Raw genomic sequence first — 22595 nt, 5'->3', positions numbered from 1 at the left:
TACTATGGTGAAAACCACATGAAAACCGGCCTTGAATCAAACTGAGAATACACATTTATAAAATTTTTGATATTGTAATGAACATCGTAATAAACCTGAGCAAATAACTCCTTTATATTTTGAAAAGTGTGAATGGAATCAATTAAAACAATCTTCCCTCTCTAGTTTTATTTAAACTTGTAGTCTCTTTGGTAGTTATCGACCGTGGTTCTAAGCAAGTTTAAAAAATCGTGCAATTAAATCTTAAAACATTACAACTAATCTCTTTATGACGAAATTAAAAAATGAAATTTATAAGGCGAATTTTTGAACTGTTTAGGAATTACATTAAAGCTTTAACTCTCATAAATCTTTCCTGCATAATATTGTTTCAAGTTTGTACGTAGTTAGTTAATTACGTACAATTTGTGCAAAGTGTACTATTTGGACACGATTGCGCTATCCATCGGTGAATCAGTAGTACTAACAAATAGTTAACTTTTCACCGATACATGGCGCCACCATGTTTCCTTTTTGAGTATGAATGAATTTTTATTGTAAAAAGCATAATGGCGTCGCCGGTCTTTCCGGCAAATAGGTTGTGCCATTGTGTCTCACGTCTTTCGTACTAAAAGTACAGAATGACGGACGACGTGGTTGTTTTAGAAGATGCTGTTCACAGAGAAGAAGAGATAGCCCACTTTCAAGCTCCTGCAATTCAACATAATCCCGATGGATGGGGTCCTTGTGAGTTACCTGATCAATTTAAAGATATACCTTATCAACCATTCTCAAAGGGCGACAGATTGGGCAAGGTTCGTTGTAAATGTGGTTTCTTTTTCCTTTGCTTGTGGAGATACTTCACATATTTCTATTATTTTTTGACATAGATATCTGACTGGACTACACCAGCTTTCCAAGATAAAAAGTTTCCCAGTAAGTGTTATCTATTTCATTTATTTAACCTTAACATTAACATTAAGTCACTCATTAGAAATAATTATGAATCTAGCTAATTATATTTTTATTACCGACTGAACTTTACTTTGGGGGATCAAAAAAATTCTTGACCCTTTTTTATATATTCAATAGTGTTCGATAAGTAGAATCATAAAATACAAGTATAAAGACAAATAAAATCTGTCAATTCAAAAGTTCTGTGTATATGCAACAAAGTATTTTTAGTTGTTTTATACATTATGCACTTTGACGCCATATTGGTTTCCATAATTTGCCCAATTTAAGTTAGGCTTAGAGTTAAGATTAGGATTAGGTTTTGGTCATTACATTAATGTAACATGTAAAATATGCTAACATTGTATGTAAAATCTTGCATACGTGTAACTTTTGAACTGGTGGGTTCCTAAACGTTAACTTGTATTTTTGAATAACATTCATCGAAGACTATCAGATGATATAAAAGAAAAGTCAATAACTTTTAGTCTCCTTAGGAGTGTATATTTATAAGTCCTAGATTTATTAATTTGTTATTAAGGTTTAATCTAACCGTAATCTATCATAATTATAATCTAAACCATAAAAAATTAGCAGAGATCTTCACTTTATACTTACTGGTAGTATATTAATAATTAAACAATGTAGACATTATTAATTTTGTTAAGGAACTTAAATTTAATATGTTTTACAATTCTAACTCTTGTTGTTTTAACAAAATATAATAAACCATAAGTTATAGCCATATATAACATGAGAAATTTTTAAACAATAAGAAGAACGTCACCCATACTTTGTGACGGGACCCCCACGGAAGTATACCCATCACATAGATATGTGCGAAGTGACGACGAATGTGTTAAAATAAATTCAATTTAATTTTTTTCTTGAATTACTATTAGCTGATCAATACTAAGAAATCAATATTATTTATTAAATTCTAAAAGAATGCTTTCTTATAAGATTACTATTAATATAATACTTAATAAAGTACAAATTTATATTATTAATAATTTTTTTTATTTTAGATATGATTTTATATGCTTCATTTTATTATTTTCAATTTTATTTCTCATATATTTAAAATCATTCTGTGTCATATAGACCTAATTTGTATTTATATATTATTTAATTGAAATAGTAAATTCAATATTATAAAAGACATTATAAGATTAAAAGGTAGTAATTCTTTTCCTTTTATATGAAAACTATAAGATAGATCACATTAGACCAAATTAACCTTGTGCAGATTACCGCGGGATATATGTGTTCTGCGTAAACCATCAATTTGACCAAGGAACTCATATGCGTTTGGCAAAAACGACTGATAGAGTCGGAAGACTCCTCATATATGTATCCCACGTAAACGCGTTGCTATGGTCGAGAAACACATACGTCTCATATATGCATATATTTAAAAGACTCATATGTGTGTCATTTTATTTATTTTGTGGAGAATCTGTGCATATGTCTAAAATTTGACATCTTGGAGTACTATGAACGAAAATCGCGTCTAAGCAAAAATGTGCGCTGGCAATTTTAAATGACTATCGTGGCAACAGCTCGGCCTTACGGTACGGCTGACTTCGAACCGTTTCGTCCGCAAAGGGTTAAATAATAATTAAATTAATAATTTTATATTTAGGTTTCCCTTTAATAAATTAATATTTTATATACAATCTTTCATTTCTTAACAAAGAAAACCTTCATTATTTACAGACAAATATACGTCACAGTTTGGTTCAGGCAGCCAATATGCATACTATCATGATGAAGATGAAACAACTTTCCACTTGGTTGATACAACCCGTGTACAAAAACCACCTTATCAACGTGGTGGCAGATTTCGTCATAATCAAAGGAACTTACGTGGCCGTGGAAGCCAGCGTGGTTCGTTGAGCCAAATGCAACAACTTGGTAAATTAAAGCTTCGCGAGAGAGATCGTAAAGGACAAGCAAAACGTTGGGGTAGACAGCAAGGTTTACGTAATCATAAAAATCAACCACCAATTAAAATTCGCGACGCATCCGTTACTGTAAGACCTGATTGGGTAACTATTGAAGAAATGGATTTTCCACGTTTAGCAAAGCTATCTTTACCTAGTATTAAAGATGGAGAAGATATTTTATGTTGCGGCTCTCTTGAATACTATGATAAAACTTATGACAGAGTGAATGTCAAAAGTGAAAAGCCATTGCAAAGAATTGATAGAATTTTCCATACAGTCACCACTACTGATGATCCAATAATTCGTAAGCTATCAAAAACAGAAGGAAATGTTTATGCTACAGATGCAATTTTAGCAACAATAATGTGCTGCACTCGTAGCAACTACTCTTGGGATATTGTAATCGAAAAAATTGGTGACAAACTATTCTTTGATAAACGAGATAATACTGAGTTTGATTTATTAACTGTAAACGAAACTAGTGTTGAACCTCCTCAGGATGATGGAAATTCTTTAAATTCCCCTAGAAATTTAGCTTTGGAAGCTACATTTATTAATCATAATTTTTCTCAACAAGTACTAAAATCTACTGAACCTAGATTTAAATTTGAAGAAGGAAACCCATTTATTTCAGAAGAAGAAGAAGGTGATGTTGCTAGTGTTGCATATCGGTATAGAAAATGGGATTTAAATAATGGAATTGTTCTTGTTGCAAGATGTGAACATGATGCTGTAATGCAAGGTCCTAATAATGAAATTCAATTTTTAACAATTAAGGCTCTAAATGAATGGGACTCAAAATTAGCCAATGGTGTTGAATGGAGGCAAAAATTAGATACACAGCGTGGTGCAGTATTAGCAAATGAATTACGCAACAATGCTTGCAAATTAGCTAAGTGGACTGTCCAAGCATTATTAGCAGGTTCAGACCAATTAAAATTCGGTTATGTCTCTAGAGCAATGGTTAGAGATTCTAGTAAACATGTTATTCTTGGTACACAACAATATAAGCCAAATGAATTTGCAACACAAATCAATCTTAATATGGATAATGCATGGGGTATTTTACGATGTATTATTGATATTTGCATGAAACAGAAAGATGGAAAATATCTAATTATGAAAGATCCAAATAAACCAATGATAAGATTATATGATATTCCGGATAACACGTTTGAAAGCGAAGGAGAAGAAGATGAAGATGACGATGAACCTGTTAATGATGCATTTCAGAGTTAACAGTTTTAAATTTTCTTAAACTTCTCTGAATTAATATGTTAAAAGTCAGTGATTTGTACTATGAATACATATTGTAAGAAGGGAGGAAAGTGGCATAATAAACTGCTTTCAATTCAGCTTTTTATTATCTAATTCTAGAAACCTCACAAACTAATTTCACATTAATATAAAATATTTATGTATTTAATTATATATAACATTATGTAGTTAAATTTCATTTTATCCAATTCAAAGTTACATTTTTAAATATGTATTAATATATATATTAATTACTTAAGTGTTTTCCTCATTTCATTTTCCTATTTTCTTTCAATATGATAAACATTATATTGCAACAAAACAACATTGATTTAATTAAATTTTATATAGATTTTGGTGATAAAGTACTTTTGCTAAAGTGCTTTTTTCTCATATATTGCCTCTAATTACAAAATATTTGTTAATTTCTACTGTGATATGTAAGCACAGTTGTATACATAAACCTGTAGTAGAGGGTGTAATGCTCTCAATGCCTGGAGTTGTACTTTATAAATCGACCACTATAGAACGCTACAATCGATAAGTTAGGATTTCATATCTAACGTCACCCTTTGATGAAAATATTGAAAGTAAAGGATATAAACTAAACCACTGAGCTTACTCTATAAACTATTTTTCATAATTTTTCACCATGTATTTAAACTAAGTACATATACAATATTTCATTCAGTATAGAAAAATGTTTAAATTATTAAATATATATTATTATTTCCAATAAAAAAGTTTAATAAAATTGTAACTTATAATTATAAATCAAATATGTATACATATATATAATACTTTTATATTTAATGCGTATATTGGATAGTTTGTTTTTAGTATTTCTTAATTCATTAAATAATTGTGTAATTATGTATTAACACTATCTATAATATATGTAAATAATATCATGTCCAAAATATTATTGACGATTAAAATATGTTAATATTATAAAATTCTTATTGAAGGTGTAAAATTATAGTGTGATTTCAGAGTTTACAAAAGTTTTTAGTAATGAAAAAGATATTTATATCATATAATATTTATTAGAGATTAGCTCGACATAAAATAATAATATAATCATAGACATACAGCTATTCGTAGTAGTATATATATATATATATGTAAGTAGTATTCATATATGTAAGCAGAAATTGGTCTCTATTATCATTATAGTGGTGTACTTGTCCCTTTAATCAGGTCTGGGGTATTTTTACACAATGGCGTTACATAACGAATCCTAAGACTTCGATTAAAATGCCTTATTGCGAATAAACTGATCAACATCATCTGGTCACTAAAAGCCTGGTCACTCACCACGGAAGTTTCCGGCCTGTATATACGACCGGGACACACCTTATGACATTATTAAGAGTCTACCCTTACCACGGGATCTTGTTAGATCTGTGTATACAATCGTGGCATAAGCTATGTCACTGATATACACATTAATACATACATACATATAACACGTGTCATGTATCAGTGGCCTGTGCTATGTCCAATCTTTCGAACTTCGATGTAGAGGGCCCTGTCGAATTCTTCTATATATGTAGTTAGCTAACAAAAAGAGAGACCGTAGAAAAATAATATGTCGAGCACGAATGAAAGTGAAATTAGTGAACGGTGGTAGGCAGTTCTCCGCCCGTTTACTTCTCACCTGGGCGTTGTCTCCTGAACAAATATTACTTTCCATTTCGATACGCGATCATGGGTGATAATTCTATGAGGTTAGGTGAGTTAGTTAATCGATTTCTCTGTGGCTGCTAATTTTCTTGGTATTTCTTAAGTACCTAATCCTTTTTGTCATCGTTTTACGCACATTAGAGAACTATGAAGTGCTTAAAGCTCTCTACGATTTCAAAGCTACGTTCGCGAAAACCCTCAGCTTTCAAGAGGGCGATTATTTTATTTTATATCAGACCAATACCAAACAAAGAAATTGGTGGCAGGTCGTTAACAGAGACGGCCAAATTGGATATATTCCCTCAAATTACGTCACCACTGTAAAGGTATGGATCAGATTGTAATAAGTATGTGAAGTATGTGAAGATCTTTAAGAATGAAATACATTCCAGGTATCATCTCAAGTATTGATCGAATTTTTGGAAGACTGCATAGGAAGTGTGAAGGCTGAAACTAAGAAACAGAGTGGATTACAGTTAGACAAGCAGGATCTTCTTCTGAGATTAATAGAGAAAAAGAAACAAGCAGAATCTAGTAAAAAACCTAAGAAGCAAGCTCCAATGCCTCCAGACTTTGGAAATACAACACCTAATAAAGAAATACGTTCATCGCTTGTTTGTAATACTCAAGAGGGAGATATTAATACTGTGCAGAGTAACACTTCATACATGACAGCACAGACAACTGTGCACAGTAATACAGAACAGGAGGAAGCACCAGCTATCCCACAATGCCAACGCACACCTACAAACGATCAAAGGATGCAATCCCTTCCACATCAGTCTTCCTCTGAATCACAGAAAATTCAGGCAGAAGTTCGTAAGAGTCCCTCTCAGAGCAATATCAGACAGACTCCTACTAATTCGCCTATAAAGAAAAAAGGTTCATTATGTGATATTAACTCTCATACTGCTTATCAGTTACTTGACCAAGTACGTAGAAATACTCAATTAAGCTACGAAATGTCGAAGGTAGCAGTGACGGTAGTTGTTTCTGGATTGCAACAACTGTTGCCCCAAAATGTGAGCTATTATTTTGATGCCTTATTGCATCAGTTAGAAACACCGTTCACGGTATCGCAAATGAGTATAGAGGAAACATATGACGCTAATAGATTGAAAGTAATCTTTACAGAGCTTACTTCTTGTAAGGAAGATTCTCAACAGAGAAATTGGATGCTTTATGAAGATGAATCTATTATTGTTGATTATATAAAAGAACTCACCTCTATATTGGTATATCATATATTTATTGCATTAAAAAAATTAATTATTCCGTTTCTATCAGTTAATAATTTGTTAATTTCACAGACTAACGCAGATGCAAATGTATCTAGATATGTTTTACAGCAGAATCAATATAATGGAGTTAATATATTGATACAATATTATCAAATGGAACCAAGATGGACTATTAGGCAATTGCTCTTGCAGTCATTTGGAGTAATGTGTAGTCTAGATTCTGTGATCCTGACTATAATGTTAAATAGTATATTGCCTATGGAGTTAGCAAGGTAATATTTGGTGAGCTGTATTATTTTATATAACACTCTAATAATGACTTGATATATCTTTGAATACAGAGATATGAGGAGCAATCCTAGAAATGTAACAAAATTAAATTATTCTTCATTATTACTTACTATGATTTTTTCAATGGGTGAACCCATGCCAATTACACATTTGGGTGAGTAAAGTAGGTAATGCGTTACGTCTATTACATCTTCGCCTGACTTTTTTTCTATATGTTACAACGTTTAATTATGAGTTTTATTACAGAGCAATTAGGTTCGGATTTTATAGCATTTGTTTTGGACTTAATAGAGAATCCACCTGATATGGATTTGGAAGATCAAATTCCGGATTTGTTTGTAAATTTAATACTATCGTACAATTTACAATTCACAAATTCGGAAAATATAGTTCTAAATGCATTGAAAGAAAGATCAGTGGCAAAGAACTTTACTGAGAAGATTTTACTGTTATTCAATAGGGAAGGTGAGATAAAACGAGATGTATTTTACATGAAATAAACTGAAATTCCAGCAAACCTGTGATCTGTTACAGAGGATCCTGTGCGAATATTCGATCATGAACCACCGCCGCCGCATTCTGTGCTGAAATTATTTATCGATCTGTTCAACAATGATGTCACAGCAGGTCTATTCTATACAAATGACGTTAAAGTTCTAATTGATATTATATTGCGCCAATTATATGATATGTTTCCTGGTGATAAGGTACTTAGAAATATATGTACATGCTTTTACCCCTCTTACAGAAATAAAAGATGTGACATAATTATTGACATTACAGCGCAGACAATACTTGGAATTATGTCGACGAGTACTTCGTACTTCAAGTTATAATGAGCATAAGTATCGTTCAGAAGACCTATTAAAATGCTTTACAAGGTCTGTATTTGTCATAGTACTATTGTATCATAATCGTAACCATAACATAACTGTTATCACTGTCATAATGTAAAAAAATATATATTGTAGAATATTTTGTGAGGAGACTGGAGAAAGTCAGGAAGATCAACAATCAGTACGCGAAATTAGCAATGAATTTCCCCATTTGTTTAAAATGTGACATTTGTTGTCACCTCCCAGTAATAAAAGCTTGGAGGATGACGATTTGCAAACTCTCGTATAAGAAGATTCCGGTACGTACAATGAGGAGGAGCGACGAAGAAAATCAAGTTAACGATCAAAAAACTTCTTTATTTTTCTAATATTTCTATTTTGCAAATATTTTGCTCAGCTACTATATCAAAAACGCACACACGATTCGCAGAATCTTAAGCGCATCAGATTATATTTTTTTCTCGTTTTAATCTTTCTAGTAAACAATACTATTTATTCTAGTTAAAAAAGGATACAAAAAAGATAAAAAAGACACATAAATCAGCATTTAGAAATTATTATATATTGTATATACATACATATATAGATATGTATATGTGAGAAAGAAACTTTTTCTCGTTCTAAGCATGAGGACCATTGGAAATAACATATAGAATCATTCCAAGTACCGTGATAGTAGATAAATAAATTAGTGTACATGAAAGTAGTCTGACTGCACGAATAAAATATCGAATTAAAAAAGTATCTGAATTACTGCTCTGATATAATATTAAATAAAAGTTTGATTGCATAGTGGAAACATCTATAACAGTTCTCTGTGAAAATGCTTCAACGCTCGAATAAAGGATTTTAATCCTAATCGAACCAGTTATACTCTATTATCTCTGTAAATTGTCTAGTCCGCGTCTGTGCAAGTAATATTCTAAGTCATGCATTATTTCTTCTGTTATGTTTGATCCTCTCTCGTCAACACGCATTAACAAGTTTATAAATTCGTTTAGCAAGAGAGAGAGAGGGAGAGAAAGAGAGTTTTGAGACTCTCACAATTACGACCATAGGATTTCTAGAACAAGCTGGTCGGAATAAAATTTCATAGTTTATTAGTGCCACCATTTATAGTTATCGAACTTTCTAGTCTATTGTTAGCTACTCTATTTTTTTAAAAGTATTATACTGCGTTATGTTTATTAAAGTTATGACTATTAAGATGTCAATTACAAAGAAATCTCAAATTATTGTGATTATGAATCAAATGTTAAAGAAATAAAAAGTCTAGGCGATTAATGATTTGGTTTCGTTTTTCCTCCTGAACAATATTATGCAATATGTAGATTTGTAACTAAATTATTGTTCGAACATCTTTCATTAAGAAAAATAAATTTTAATATCTTTTCAATAGAGTTTTATTAACAACAAATAAATACTGTCGATGAAAAACTTAGTAGGCGTGATGCAAATGTATTGGGACCCGTACTGCGGCACTCGTTAAAATAGAAGAGAAATCTGCAAACGAGGCCATTTTCGTGACACTGAAAACATTTCAAATCGTTCCGAGATACGAAGAGCTATGATAGAAGAACACGCATCGTAACGTTAGGAGACATAACCATTGCACGCTTTTAGGCACCGTTCTCGTTTGCATTATAACTTTTTTGGGTTTTAGAAGACACGCAGATAATTAGTTTGAGAGTTGATCGCGACTGCCGCACTTGTATTGTCTTTGAGTCGAAACATTGACATGCCAGGATATTTATTCTCCGGTCATCATTTCCATGAACTCTGAAACAAAATATTTTACTTACATATTTTTAAATATTTTAATTAAACAAATATTTCGTTATTTTGTATACTTAAAAATATACTTAATATACTTAAAAAATTAAAAATATTCTATCTAATGTTATCGAACAAAGTACGTAAATGAAGCGAAAATGATAACGCCCGTGAAAGATACGTATGATGAAGAAACTTAGTATGTGTATATATGTGCCATCTAAATCACTTTATAGACTTAGAGAATATGTACATATATGTAGTAACATGTGAAATATGACATGTCAGAGAAATATTAACAGTTAGCAGTTTTAAATCTATCAAAGACACATCTATCCAAAACAAAGGAAGCAGTTACATTTTTCCTCGAATTTGTAAACACATTTGAAACTTATTTATTGATTCGTATACTTTGTAACTATTGGCAATGTTACATTGAAATAAATTATTGTTGATAAACGATGAAGTATGTTCGTCGTTCTAGGAAATGGAGAAAGATGCCAAGATTTCTGTATCAATGTTGGAATTGGGTTGGAATGGGTGTAGTTTGTGTAATACGCAATCGTTAGAAAGTTGAAAGATTTTGTGTAAAAGCTTAGAATATCTCACTATTTTGTAAACACGGATATTCTAAATATTAAATATTCTGTACATCTTCATAGTAAATCTTTAGAGTAGATGAAAAGTAAAAGAAGTTCATTGTAAGAAGAAATGGATTATTGTAACGGAAAAGATTCTAACAGATTTGAAGATTTAGAGCTATAAAAGATTACGCTAATCTCTTGAACTAGTAAGTAAGTAATAAAATAAATAATGAAGTAAGAGAGGTCGATGGTCCTGATTCGCCGCTCATGTATAAATATACCCCAATGTACTCAGCAGACAGCACGTGCGGGCTCTCCAGCGTGATAACAAATGATATCACATACTATTTATTCTCTTACTAATTATACTTTGAAAACATTTATCAAAATGTTGGATACGATTAATATGAATTTAAGAGTACTCCCAAAACAATAACTACACAACCTATAAAATAAAATAAGTCCAATTGTCAAGAAAACAGTCCACGCTTAAATCTCCAGTCCACGATAATTAACTAACAGTTGTTCTATTTTTCCTTACCATCAAAGTCAACGGTGCCAGATCCATCAGAATCGATCTCCTCGATCATGATATCCAGTTCTTCATCTGTCAATTGGTCATCCAGTTCCCTGAGGATCTCACGCAAGCACGTAGTGGGTATGTAACCATTTCCTATAACAAAAGAAATCTTTTAATTTAAAAGTTCTAAGCGAGTAGTTTCCTTGAACATCGACCGTTGCTTTTCAACCTATAGATTGAAAAATATAATTCATCACATTAATACACCTCTGAAAGTCTTTGGCTTTGGATCATAATTCATGGAGACTTGGGTGATGAAACGAGCTCAATTCTTGGCCGTGTTCCCACAGGCGTAAGCCTTTTCAAATTCGGTCGGCTTTCATTTCCCTGATACGAAACGGAGAACGGCAATGTTTTTACGTAGTGCAGGTTTCGCAGAATCGGTTATTCTCGGTCGGTCAATATATCTTTCTTTCTTCTTTCACGCCATTTTTCCTCTACCATTTCCATTCATTTCAATATCTAATTTATCTGAGATCCCGAATGATTATAGTAATGGATTTACGGCATTTATTGTTTGGTGTTAATATGGTGTTTTAATTTAAGACGCAGGAAAAATACGTATAAAAAATTGGCGAGGATGAAGAAACTGAGATGCAAGAGTATCGGTAGATTATATAGAGTAAAAAGTAGATACTACAATTATCAACAACAGTGAAATTGTGGGTTTGAAAGGAATCTTCCTTGGCTCAGTCAGACAAACATCTTTCACAATACAAAAACACTCACGAGACAAACATGTTTTCGGACTTCTTTTTGCGTCCCTTTCATTCTTACAAGAAAAAAACAAATTGCTTATATCTATGTTAGCTATCCAATAAAATAGGAGATAATGAAAAGGAAGACGCCATAGAATAGTGTTACTGAGTAAAACATATATTTAGTTACCTTCTTTGTCGTAGAGCCTGAAAGCCTCTCGAAGTTCTTTTTCCAGGGCTTCCGCATCCTCTTCAACAATGAATTTTGCGGCTAACGTGACGAATTCTTCAAACTCCAGACGACCGGATTCTATCAATCAAAAACAAAATTCCATTCAGAAATCTGCGTTAGTTTAACTTATTGTTAAATTAAATTAATACATAAAATGACAAAATTTTAAACAAGCTCCTATAGTCAATAAAATAGGGCAAACTGCGAATATCACACGAGTATCTGGCAGAGATAAACATCGGATTTATACTACGTACTGTCTGCATCAACTTCTTCGATTAGTTCGTCCAAAATCTTTTTGTTAAAGGGTTGACCCATTAATCTGAGGATATCGGCCACCATATCGGTAGGAATGCTACCACTCTTCTCCCTATCAAAGCTGTCGAACGCTTTGCGAAGGACTGCAAAAATTATAAATTTAAATATTTTTTTAGTGGAACGTGAAACATCAGGTTGAAGATAATATGTATGTTTTAGGGGAAAAATCTGACTACTCGTAAGTGGTGTTCCACCGCGTCAAAATTTGTCTATCGTACGGTTACAAATTTAGAAACCGATGTTAATGCCCTTTCGCTCACGATTCTGGCTCAAAGCTTATTTAGCTTGATGCATCATCGTTCACGCTGGTTAAAATGTTTATTTATCGTTGTTGACTGACAGTGTGTAGAAATTTTGAACTAATTTATGCAATTGTTTATTTTTTACTGATCTTCTAATAATCTCTCTTTTTAAAAAATATCCATTTCATTTAATATCCTTATGTAAAAGAAAAGCAATTTCGTGAGGCAGCCAAAAGTATTCATCTTTTTTTCTATGAGCTTTTCTTCTAAATTATATAAAATATAATGTTTGTATGGATAATAATGAAATAAAAACTAACTAAAGAATTGCTTTGAATGGTTTCATTATAGATTAATAATGTAATAGTTTTCCGTTCGATATTAGCTTGAAAAATCTGACGAATGCCATACATATTTAATAGAAGACAGATACCTTCGTCTAGCAATTATAGCCCGGATGTTTCGTTTTTTAGAGACAGCGAAACGTACGAGTTTCTATTTTTCGATTCTATTGGAGAATCTTTCCTCTATTTTTACCGATCCGATTCTCTCCGATCGAATCGTCACACGATACCTCCTCATCACACTAAGGCGAGTAAGGCGGTTCTGTAGCTATACATAGGCAGCCTATACCGGCTGCCCCCGATTGAATTGAAGCACAAATAAACTCTAGGAACGTGCCGTCCAAATAACTTGTCTGAGCCGTTTATTCGTCGCTTCGTTTTTATCTTTCCTCTTAAAAATTTTAAACAAATTCTCTAATCAGATTATATCGAATCTTGATATAACAGAAAACTACAATGAAAATTGGATCCATGGAAGTCTTCCAAATCTTTGGGAAGTTCCCCTCTTGTACACGAGTGCTATATTTTCCCCCATTTCTACCACGTCGCCTTGACGTATGTCGAAATCATACGGTTTCCGAACAGAGTTTCTTTGTTCTCAGATTGGCATTTGAACAGAGATCGTTCTTTTCTTGTTCGAAACGTAGTTTCCGATATAAAACTATGAACAGGTTGTACCTACAGATACATCTTGGGTTACCCATATAGCGACGGTATGCTCCGGAATGATTAACCCCCACAGCGAAATGGATAGAAATAACCTGGATAGGTTAAACAAGCTCCCTTCTCGTTGACGTGAAGGATTAAGCAGCCGAAAGGGAAACATAAAGAAGAAACAGTAAACCTTTGCTAAATTTAGCACACGGTGTTCAGTAAACATGATACGATTTCGACGCGAAATACCGGAAAGCCAAGAATGGTGCGCTCAGTTGTATCGTGACACTTGTCAAAGACTCCGTTTTCGGGTTTTTATTTCTGAATTTTCAATGAATTTTTGTGTTGATTTAATAACAGAAATCTTCCTTAGATAAATAAAAGATTTGTTTTTATTTAAGAAAAATAACACAAAAGTTTTTACTTTATAGTAAGTTACATATAAAGTTAAGCTTAGAAACAAACATACAGATATGCTTTTTAAGATTATCTTTAACCGCAACTTTCTCAAGTTAAAGACATAATCACTTGCGCCATTTTCCTTTAAACTCCTTATTCGATTTGAAAAACCTAGACTAGGGTATCGATGTTGCGAAGCGTTCTTTAGATCACGAATTTATTTTCATAATTAAAAATTGAATTGTCACTGATCTCGTGGATTAAAGACGTTATTTGCTGTTAATTCGTGGTTATAGAATGTTGAACATTAGGATATTAATATCTAATAACTGGTTGATGTACCTACCCGCAATTTGTTCAGGGGGAAGTTCGTCGGCCTGCGAACAGAGAAAAATGAAATTTGACAGCCGTATCACAGATCGAGCGGAAAAAGGAAAGTTTCAATCAATCGTAAATCGATCTTGATCAGTTTAAACATCGTTCCTTTACTCTATTAGAATTAATTCGAAGAGATTTCCAAGTGGACGTGCATGGTTAACTTAGCGATTCTTCCCTTTTAGAAAGTTCGTGCATTATTTCTGTCTTCTCTTAATGTAATTGAATATTATTTCTTTTGTATTATTATTATCCATTGTTACTCGATTAATACTAATGGTTGCAATAGAGTGCAAGTTGAAAAAGTTGTCCCGAGTTTTGCGACGCTTGGAACTGAACAAAGTAGAAACGATCGTGTATAGTGAGACATCGGGCTATATTCCTTCTTCTTGTCGATTTCACATTTCACTCAACAATTTTTCTTACATTCGTAATACATTATTTTTGAACATAATGATAAATATTAAGACGCACATTATTATTTAATCCAATTCTAATTTAATTAACAAATGGTTATTTATTTTGGTTATAAATTAATTAATAAATCAACATGAGGAGGGACGGCCCGAGGAAATTCGCCGTGTAAGAAACAATCACGTTTCCAAAACCTCGCATCTCTGGACCGATAATCTCCAATTTCGGTCGCTGTTAGGTCATAACCACTGTTATTGTTTAGACAAGTAAAAATTAAAAAATTCTAAAACAAAAGTCAGATCAGGCCAGAAGAGATATTACAATGAAAAAAAGAGAAATAAAGAGAACAGAGAGAACAGTGGATGCAGATTGCAAGCATACCGCGGCAGAAGCGGAGGAATCAATGTTTCGAAGTAGTCGTTCTTATCAATTTACACCTGTTGCATCGTGTCTGATACATTTAACACGTGTAATTGAAGCGAACACATTCAAATTTGTTGAATACACTACTCGAAATAATTAGAACATTCGTTCTTACAGATTCCATGGCAAATAAGTTGAAAAGAGAAACATCCTGTTCGAATTGATTCTTGAATTACTCCGAGCAGTATATCTTCCAATTTGATAGAATATTCGAAATTTCAATTCGTCCGACGAACACGAGACAAGAGCGAAAAGTGAAGAATGAAGAGTGAAGAGAAACCATAGAGATAAGGCGAGGCACAGTGATGAATTAGACCAGAAAAAGAGAAAAAAATACAATAAATAAATAGAGAGAATATACAATAGGAAAACGTGTATGTTTACCAGGGCGACGACTTACGATATCATCAATAGAACATACCATGGTGGCGCGATTCTCTTTTTACTTTTTTTACTTTTTGTTTTTTACTTTGAACGTTTTACTTTCTTTTTGCTTGTTGAAATTAACAAACGAATTTACTCATAAAGAAAGAACTTAAGAAACACTGCGGCTACGACAATCGAACACGACGAAAAAAACCGTCGTGGAGAATGCGAATGATAAATTGATTATTCGCGACGAGAAAAATAGAAAATCGTGGCGATTCTCTACGTTCTCTACGTCGTTAGAACGTAGGTGGTATGGTTGCTGTCTGTCGAACACTGTCACGAGAAACGGCCATCGTCGCGGTAATATTCGAAAAGGAGGATATAGCGGTTGCGTGGCGATGCCGGACCGCACCCCGCAACCTCCAGCCAATCGTCAGCTTCTTCTATCCGCTTCTTCACGGGCCTTAAAGCTTTTGGAAAGGCGCTTGCGCTATTTCTGGGATGCAGACGCAGATGATGCCGCGAGGCTCGAAATCAGGGCCGTCTTTTCGTTCCTCGATACTCCAGACTCTGACCCCCTTCGTTTATTCTTTCCTCCCGCGGTATCTCTAAAATCAGATGGATTCTTATTAGTTGTATCTATATTCTGGACTTCATCATATAAATTATCTGTACACGTACATAATGACATGCATACACATATATATATTTCTTTTTAATTTTAAGTTTGATTTATGTTTAGGTAAACTTCTATAACTATATAAAGCTTTAAAGCTCCATTATTTTGAACTTTGTAGTATTCTTTAAATTAACGGGGTGTTAAAATACTCGAATTCTGCTTTTCAATATAATATAAACAATTTCAAAGGAAAGCAGAATACAAATCTCATTGCCTCTAGATATAATCATTGTAAACGGATTATAAAGGTGAGCAGGAGTTTTTTTTACGAGGAAAGTATCGTGCAACATCATAAATAATTCAGGATTGAAATTATGTAGCAGAGGAGGTTGTAGCGAAGAAATTGTGACGGAATGAATTCCTTTTTAATTTTAGACGCGCGCTGGAACAACGTATTCACTTGATTCTTGTTCATTGAAACGACTATGTGTCGCGTGTACGTCTTTTTGAGAAGAGGAAAACGATATTGCTGTACCAGAACAAAAATAGAGAATGAAAATTCTGCGGTCAGCGTAAACGACAGTAAAACGACAAAGGCATACAGTAGTGAAATCGATGAAACTTATAGTTTGGAATTAAGACAAGACCTTCACTCTGCAACGAGAAAACAAAAGAAATATCATTGTTTAATGTCTAGAGTACGATGTTATCCGCGATATGTTTACACGACTTAAATTAATTAGAAGAATTGCCCAAATTTCAGAATGCTATTGCTCAGAATGCTTACGAGCTTTCTATGCTCAAATCAATTTCATATACAATTAGTGAACTATTAAATTTCTCTATTCATTGCACAAGTTCCAAATTTCGATCGTACGTATTCAAATAAAACGGTCCGCTTTCTTGGTGCATGATGTAATTGTTTTGATGACAAGGGGAGTTCTAACAACTCATAAATTGTGTAACATTAGCTAACTCGACTGTTTGACGTTGAAATGCAGCGTGAACCTGAGATCGAACGAACAACAAAAATCTCATTGTACACAGAAACCTGAAACTGTTCATTTCTTCGAGATTTTGTCAACTGCAGATCAATCACAATAGTAAAACACGTAACGAAATAGTTATTGATAAAAAAGTGCCGGATAATAAAATGAGTTAGGTAACCCGAATCATTCGGAAGAATCGGCGGATTGTCTGGAAAAGGTGGTTCAACATTTGGCAAAGATCCAAAATGCACACAGCTAAGTAACACGTTGCATAGTAAAAGCTGTAAATTACTAATCATCGGCGATCGCCACCATCCAAGCAACCATCGAATATCTAGGTACAATTTTTGTTATTTCCTGCGTAATAATCGAATCTCAATTTATCCGAAGAAAATTGCTTAAATTACGTGAATATCACGTGATGATATAAATCAAACAAGGAAACTGATATATCTTTGCCAAATGCACAATCTCGATTGTGCCAATATGCGTTTCTCACGTTGTAAAAACCTTCGAAACGCACAAGTTTATTCCACAATATGCAAGCGTTTAAAGACGTAGTAGAAGTCCTAATAAACATAAATCAATAAATCTTTTATCCCTGACAATGAGATACAAACTGTACATCATAGTACAATTTCTCATAGCAAACGATTAATTTAAATTTCCAATTACATATGTTTATGTGTATATCGAAGTGCAGCGACTCTTATGCAACAAAATGCAAGTGATAATAACACGGTATAGTATAAGTGAATGTTTACATTTTCACTTCTGCACAGGAATAGAATATACAATTTGGCGAGAGATTTTCTTTCGACGGGTTATACGCTGGCGCAAGTCCAAGTTAAACAAGCAAATAAAGCATTAGAATGGCCAATGTTGGACTGCGTATAATGGATTACAATCTGCGATCCGTTATAATTCGTCAACTGCAATAGAACCGGTTTAATTCATATGAAAATATTTAGTCTCTTGCAAATGTCGGTAAGCCATAATTCAAACTACTATCGTATCACAAATATTGTTAACAATACTGAAAAGAAGGATTATGAAATTCTCTGAAAGATAAGCATACGGTCCATTGATTTCCTCAGCCCTGTTTTCTAGTCAGCTTGACAAACGTTGTAATCGGACAAATGATGTGGAACCAACATGATCAATTATTTTTTATGTAATTAAATATAAAGTACACATAATTCTGATGTTATTACAACACAATTAAAATTGCAATCTAAGTTACGAAGGCATGAAAATATTTTTTAATAATAATTTCGTTTAGAAATGAATTTAGTATGGCAGATTAATGAAATTATCATAAATAAAAACATTTTTATTACATGTATCCATTCGCTCATGAAAATAATTACAGAGTTTCACACAGGTATCTTGGTAACTTAAATGATTATTATCATGCATTCTACACAGCATACATTTTATTGAGTTCCAGTCGACAATAGCGCTAACAATGCGCTCGTTGCACCGACGGAAAATACATAATTTACAGCTGGTGTGAATGTCTTCAGAATGTAGAAAGAAGATACAATTACAAGAGCTAAGAATAAAGCATTATTGTAGAAAATTGAGAATGTTGTTGCTTCATAATCAGCTACTTCATTTTTCTTCCATAAAATTCTGAAAATTTGATTATTTTACATGTATTTCAGTTATATATATATATATATATATATATATATATATATATATATATATGTTTAATATACTTTGTACTTAATAATCTGCAAATAATAATCTTTTTACCTTTCATCCTTTTCCTTCTTGCTCATCTTCTTGTCTTCTGATAACTTTCTGCTCATTTCCTTTGTCACTGCATCTTCCCTTTTTACTGCGATCTATTAAAAAATATAAAGTCTTTTTCAGTAAATCCCATAACATTGTGCTAATAAAACATTCTGTTGTGATTCTATATATACCTTATGCTTTAACACGAATTTTGTATTTTTATACGCGAGAGCAAGAGCATATGTGCTCGCTAATGTTACTAAAACGAAGGAAATTAAATTAGCGTAGATGTCAATCAAGTGAATTCTCCAAAAAAGCCCTGTAACAAAAAGATAGAGGTTATCTTCAGAAACGCTATAGTTTCCATGCAACTACTTATTTCCTTACAAAACCATAATACAAACGTATACTAAAATTTATTATAAAATTTATAAATATTAACAAAGTAGCGGTATAAATCATATTTCTAGACAGTTTGAGAATGTGTACTCACAGATGGGGATAGCCGAAACGATAAAAGCATTGCCGTAAAATAACGCTGAAGATTTTGTTGACACATTCCGCGAGAAATCTTGAAGAAGAAGCTCTTCTTCTTTGGTAAATGCTTTCGATTTTCCTGACATTATTTTATGCCACTTTACACTCAGCTCCCTTCAATTTTCTCCAAAACAATCACACTACTTCCGCGCGAATCGAAAATCTCCTTAGCTTTCTGGAACGCATGCGCATAAGCGGACTGTGTGGAGATTCGTGTGACAACGTGTCCACAGAAACGTCATTTCAATGAAAGCACAAATTCTGCCATCTAAAGTACTTTCTAAGAAGTTCCTTATCACATTTTAGTTGGTTACGAAGAAATCTATCTTTTTCCACATTTAGTCTATTTTCTGCCAATTAAAAAATTTATCGAGGAAATGCTATTACATTTAGGAAACATTTAGAAAATTATTTAATGTATATGGCTACCTTCTTTCCCAAGCAATATTAATATAAAAAATGTATATATAAGATCATCGATGATATCAGAATCTAGTGATATACAGGACACGATCATATCCGTAAAAAGATCTCGACCTCTCGACACTCATAGACTGAAGCTCATGATCATATAAAATCATATAAACAAGTTTCGGCCACGATCATATGAAGAGATCTCAGATCTCGACAGTCGTTAGGGAAAACCGACCAAAAATTGAATTATGACTAGTTGTAAAAAACCAACATGGAAGACGACAAAATTCGCATTCTTGCGAGACAGACAGAGATAAATAGAGTATCTCTGTCTCTATTTGAGTCATTCATGGCATGTCATGCAGGCGCAGAATGAAAACCTTCTTGCCCTCCATGTTTATCTTTCACAACTAGTCACGATTCAATTTTCGGATGATTTTCCCTAGGCATCGGTATGTAAGTGTCGAAACCTGTTTATATGATCGTAGTCGAGATTAGTTGTGAAAAGTCAACGATTATAACATAGGATGTTCTCTACAACCTTTTTGCAACTGTGGATCTATTTATTTGTCTATGTAGTAACATGATCATATATACGTTTATATGACCGTGGTTTGGAATATGTCACTCACTAGGGGAAAGCATTCGCCGAGTGAATCCTAAAAAATCAACATGGAGGGCCAAAAAGGTACCAAAAAGGACGGTTTACGCATGCGTGACACATGCATATGTTAAATACTATCTAAAACCATGAATGTTTCAGACAAAGACACAACATAACTGCAGAAGAAGATAGAATATATGTTGGTGTAGGTTCTTTTAGTCGTACGATTTACGGTAAGATGGAATTAGATCAACACAACTAATATTATCCAAGTAATCTTTTGTTGTAATAAGAGAAAAACTATATATTTTATCAAATTTTATACATTTTAGGCTTCTTCTTTAAAAAAAATACCATATTTTCTGTAAATATATTTTTAAATTTGATTAATTTTAACTTGGAAAGGTTAGAATATAACATTTTGTTGGCTTATAACAAGAAATTACATTCATTTCCCTAATTTTAAAATCTTAATAATATTTTATAAAGAGTTTAGCCCAATTATCGGCTATTTTTTGTTTGAAATTTAAGATTTACGAAAACGTGACATAACCTCTGCAAAACATGATGGACATGTTTAATAAAAGATTACGATAATAGAAATATATTAAAATAAAACTCTATTGAAACTTTATATACAATTTTGTCGACTATTCTAGCATTAATTTATTGTTTAGAATGAATATTCGGACAAAATATAAGTGCATGATTATTATGCTATCCATAAATAGTTGTATTACAATGAATTTATATTTATGTTCTAGATGACCAACACAAAGGAAAAAAAAGAATCAAAGGCGAAGTCTCCGGAGAACAAAAGTGCTCCTGTGGAGATTAAAAAAGGTGCAAAGAAAGGTCGTATTAGGCCTCGAAATTACAATTTAGGAAATGGTGTTTATAGATTTAGCCGAACCCGTATGTATCACAAGAAAGCCATCTACAAATTCATTGACTCCAAGACTCCAAAAACTGTATGTCTAATGATGTCACATGTTCTATTTATTTTTGTTAATATTACTTTTGTTAATTTAAAAGTTTTATCTAGAAGTTCTTCATTTTTTAGGATATGTAGAAATATTTGAAGTTCCTTATGCTTTTTACCTTTTAAGTAAATATACAATAAAGATATATTTATTATTCAATCTCTTTATTGTAATTGAATATTGTTATAAAATAATGACTATATAATTATAATATATATAATTTCGATTTTCTTAAATGTTTTGAAATGGTACAAAGAACTATGTAATCAAGAAGAGTAATATATTTTCATATAATGTTTATACTTTTTGATAAATGTTTAATTCTAAATATTTAATGGTAATTATAGGTTAAGCCTAAGAAACCAGTCACTATTGAAAAGAAGATTAGTGGTGACAAAAATGGAGAGAAACGTATTGTATTATTAAAGAAGAGGCGTGCAAACTACCCTACTGCAGATCCAGTAACTGTACACCATGCTAAGAAATGTTTCCGTGACCATCGTCGTTATCTCAGACCTTCCTTAAAACCAGGAACAATTTGTATCCTATTAGCTGGTGCTCATAAAGGAAAACGTGTTGTTTTCTTAAAGCAACTTAAGAGTGGTTTACTCTTAATTACAGGTGAGATTTATTTGAAGTTATTATATAGTAAAATATTAATATGATAAATTAAAATATCAAAATGTTTTTTAAAATAGGTCCTTTCTTGATCAACGCTTGCCCACTCCGTAGAGTTAGTCAAAATTATGTGATCGCGACTTCCACGCGTATTAACATTTCTGGTTTGAAGATTCCGGCTCATGTTAACGACGATTATTTCAAGAGAAAACGCGAGAAACGCGCGAAGAAGGAAGAAGGTGATATCTTCAGCAAAAAGAAGGACGAGTACAAAGCAAGCGATCAGAGGAAAGCTGATCAGAAAGTGGTTGACAAATTTGTGATTTCTGCTATCAAGAGAAACAAAGAGAAGAAGATGCTATTCACCTACTTATCAGCGATGTTTGGACTCAGAAGCAGCCAATATCCACACAGATTAAAATTCTAATCTTTTGTGATTTGAATACAAATATATAATTAATACAGAAACATGAGGTAGATTTTTTATGAC

At 32.6% G+C, this 22595-nt stretch overlaps 5 protein-coding genes across 9 annotated transcripts; 3 read left to right on the top strand and 2 right to left on the bottom strand.

The window, feature by feature from the left end:
* The first annotated feature begins 529 nt into the window (after nucleotides 1-529).
* On the top strand, nucleotides 530-4237 carry LOC100743506 (eukaryotic translation initiation factor 3 subunit D). 2 transcript variants are annotated; one of them, XM_003490377.4, is made up of 3 exons: nucleotides 530-794; nucleotides 870-915; nucleotides 2653-4237. In XM_003490377.4, the coding sequence occupies exons 1-3, from the start codon at nucleotides 621-623 to the stop codon at nucleotides 4119-4121; spliced, it is 1689 nt and encodes a 562-aa protein (XP_003490425.1). In that variant the 5' UTR covers nucleotides 530-620; the 3' UTR covers nucleotides 4122-4237. The 2 variants fall into 2 exon arrangements, with proteins under 2 accessions (XP_003490425.1, XP_024224139.1); XM_024368371.1 differs by lacking the exons at nucleotides 530-794; nucleotides 870-915 and adding an exon at nucleotides 2462-2507.
* Nucleotides 4238-5288: 1051 nt separating this feature from the next.
* LOC100743385 (NCK-interacting protein with SH3 domain) lies at nucleotides 5289-9473 on the top strand. Its single transcript, XM_003490376.4, has 9 exons — nucleotides 5289-5874; nucleotides 5967-6151; nucleotides 6218-7060; nucleotides 7136-7338; nucleotides 7408-7511; nucleotides 7604-7822; nucleotides 7892-8064; nucleotides 8141-8238; nucleotides 8329-9473. Exons 1-9 carry the CDS (start codon nucleotides 5850-5852, stop codon nucleotides 8417-8419), a joined length of 1941 nt encoding a protein of 646 aa, XP_003490424.1. The 5' UTR covers nucleotides 5289-5849; the 3' UTR covers nucleotides 8420-9473.
* An 85-nt stretch (nucleotides 9474-9558) lies between these two features.
* Nucleotides 9559-15967, bottom strand: LOC100743190 (troponin C, isoallergen Bla g 6.0301). Of its 2 annotated transcripts, none has more exons than XM_003490374.4 (6): nucleotides 15651-15967; nucleotides 14364-14394; nucleotides 12318-12461; nucleotides 12019-12138; nucleotides 11092-11223; nucleotides 9559-9972 (listed from the first exon to the last, which is right to left on the bottom strand). In XM_003490374.4, exons 1-6 carry the CDS (start codon nucleotides 15651-15653, stop codon nucleotides 9944-9946), a joined length of 459 nt encoding a protein of 152 aa, XP_003490422.1. In that variant the 5' UTR covers nucleotides 15654-15967; the 3' UTR covers nucleotides 9559-9943. The 2 variants fall into 2 exon arrangements, with proteins under 2 accessions (XP_003490422.1, XP_003490423.1); XM_003490375.4 differs by having other exon boundaries at nucleotides 15630-15961.
* Nucleotides 15691-19701, bottom strand: LOC100743072 (translocon-associated protein subunit gamma). 2 transcript variants are annotated; one of them, XM_033321347.1, is made up of 5 exons: nucleotides 19443-19701; nucleotides 19141-19268; nucleotides 18968-19059; nucleotides 18640-18841; nucleotides 15691-16206 (listed from the first exon to the last, which is right to left on the bottom strand). In XM_033321347.1, the coding sequence occupies exons 1-4, from the start codon at nucleotides 19570-19572 to the stop codon at nucleotides 18643-18645; spliced, it is 549 nt and encodes a 182-aa protein (XP_033177238.1). In that variant the 5' UTR covers nucleotides 19573-19701; the 3' UTR covers nucleotides 15691-16206; nucleotides 18640-18642. The 2 variants fall into 2 exon arrangements, with proteins under 2 accessions (XP_033177238.1, XP_003490421.1); XM_003490373.3 differs by lacking the exon at nucleotides 15691-16206 and having other exon boundaries at nucleotides 18525-18841.
* An 872-nt stretch (nucleotides 19702-20573) lies between these two features.
* On the top strand, nucleotides 20574-22584 carry LOC105680904 (60S ribosomal protein L6). Of its 2 annotated transcripts, none has more exons than XM_012386906.3 (4): nucleotides 20574-20737; nucleotides 21269-21475; nucleotides 21835-22108; nucleotides 22186-22584. In XM_012386906.3, exons 2-4 carry the CDS (start codon nucleotides 21269-21271, stop codon nucleotides 22530-22532), a joined length of 828 nt encoding a protein of 275 aa, XP_012242329.1. In that variant the 5' UTR covers nucleotides 20574-20737; the 3' UTR covers nucleotides 22533-22584. The 2 variants fall into 2 exon arrangements, with proteins under 2 accessions (XP_012242329.1, XP_012242330.1); XM_012386907.3 differs by lacking the exon at nucleotides 20574-20737 and adding an exon at nucleotides 20887-20909.
* Nucleotides 22585-22595: the final 11 nt, after the last annotated feature.

Source organism: Bombus impatiens, unplaced genomic scaffold (assembly GCF_000188095.3).
Source record: "Bombus impatiens unplaced genomic scaffold, BIMP_2.2 scf_0419, whole genome shotgun sequence".
In the NCBI taxonomy this organism is placed as follows: domain Eukaryota; kingdom Metazoa; phylum Arthropoda; class Insecta; order Hymenoptera; family Apidae; genus Bombus; species Bombus impatiens.
This window is presented reverse-complemented; position numbering and strand designations above follow the sequence as displayed.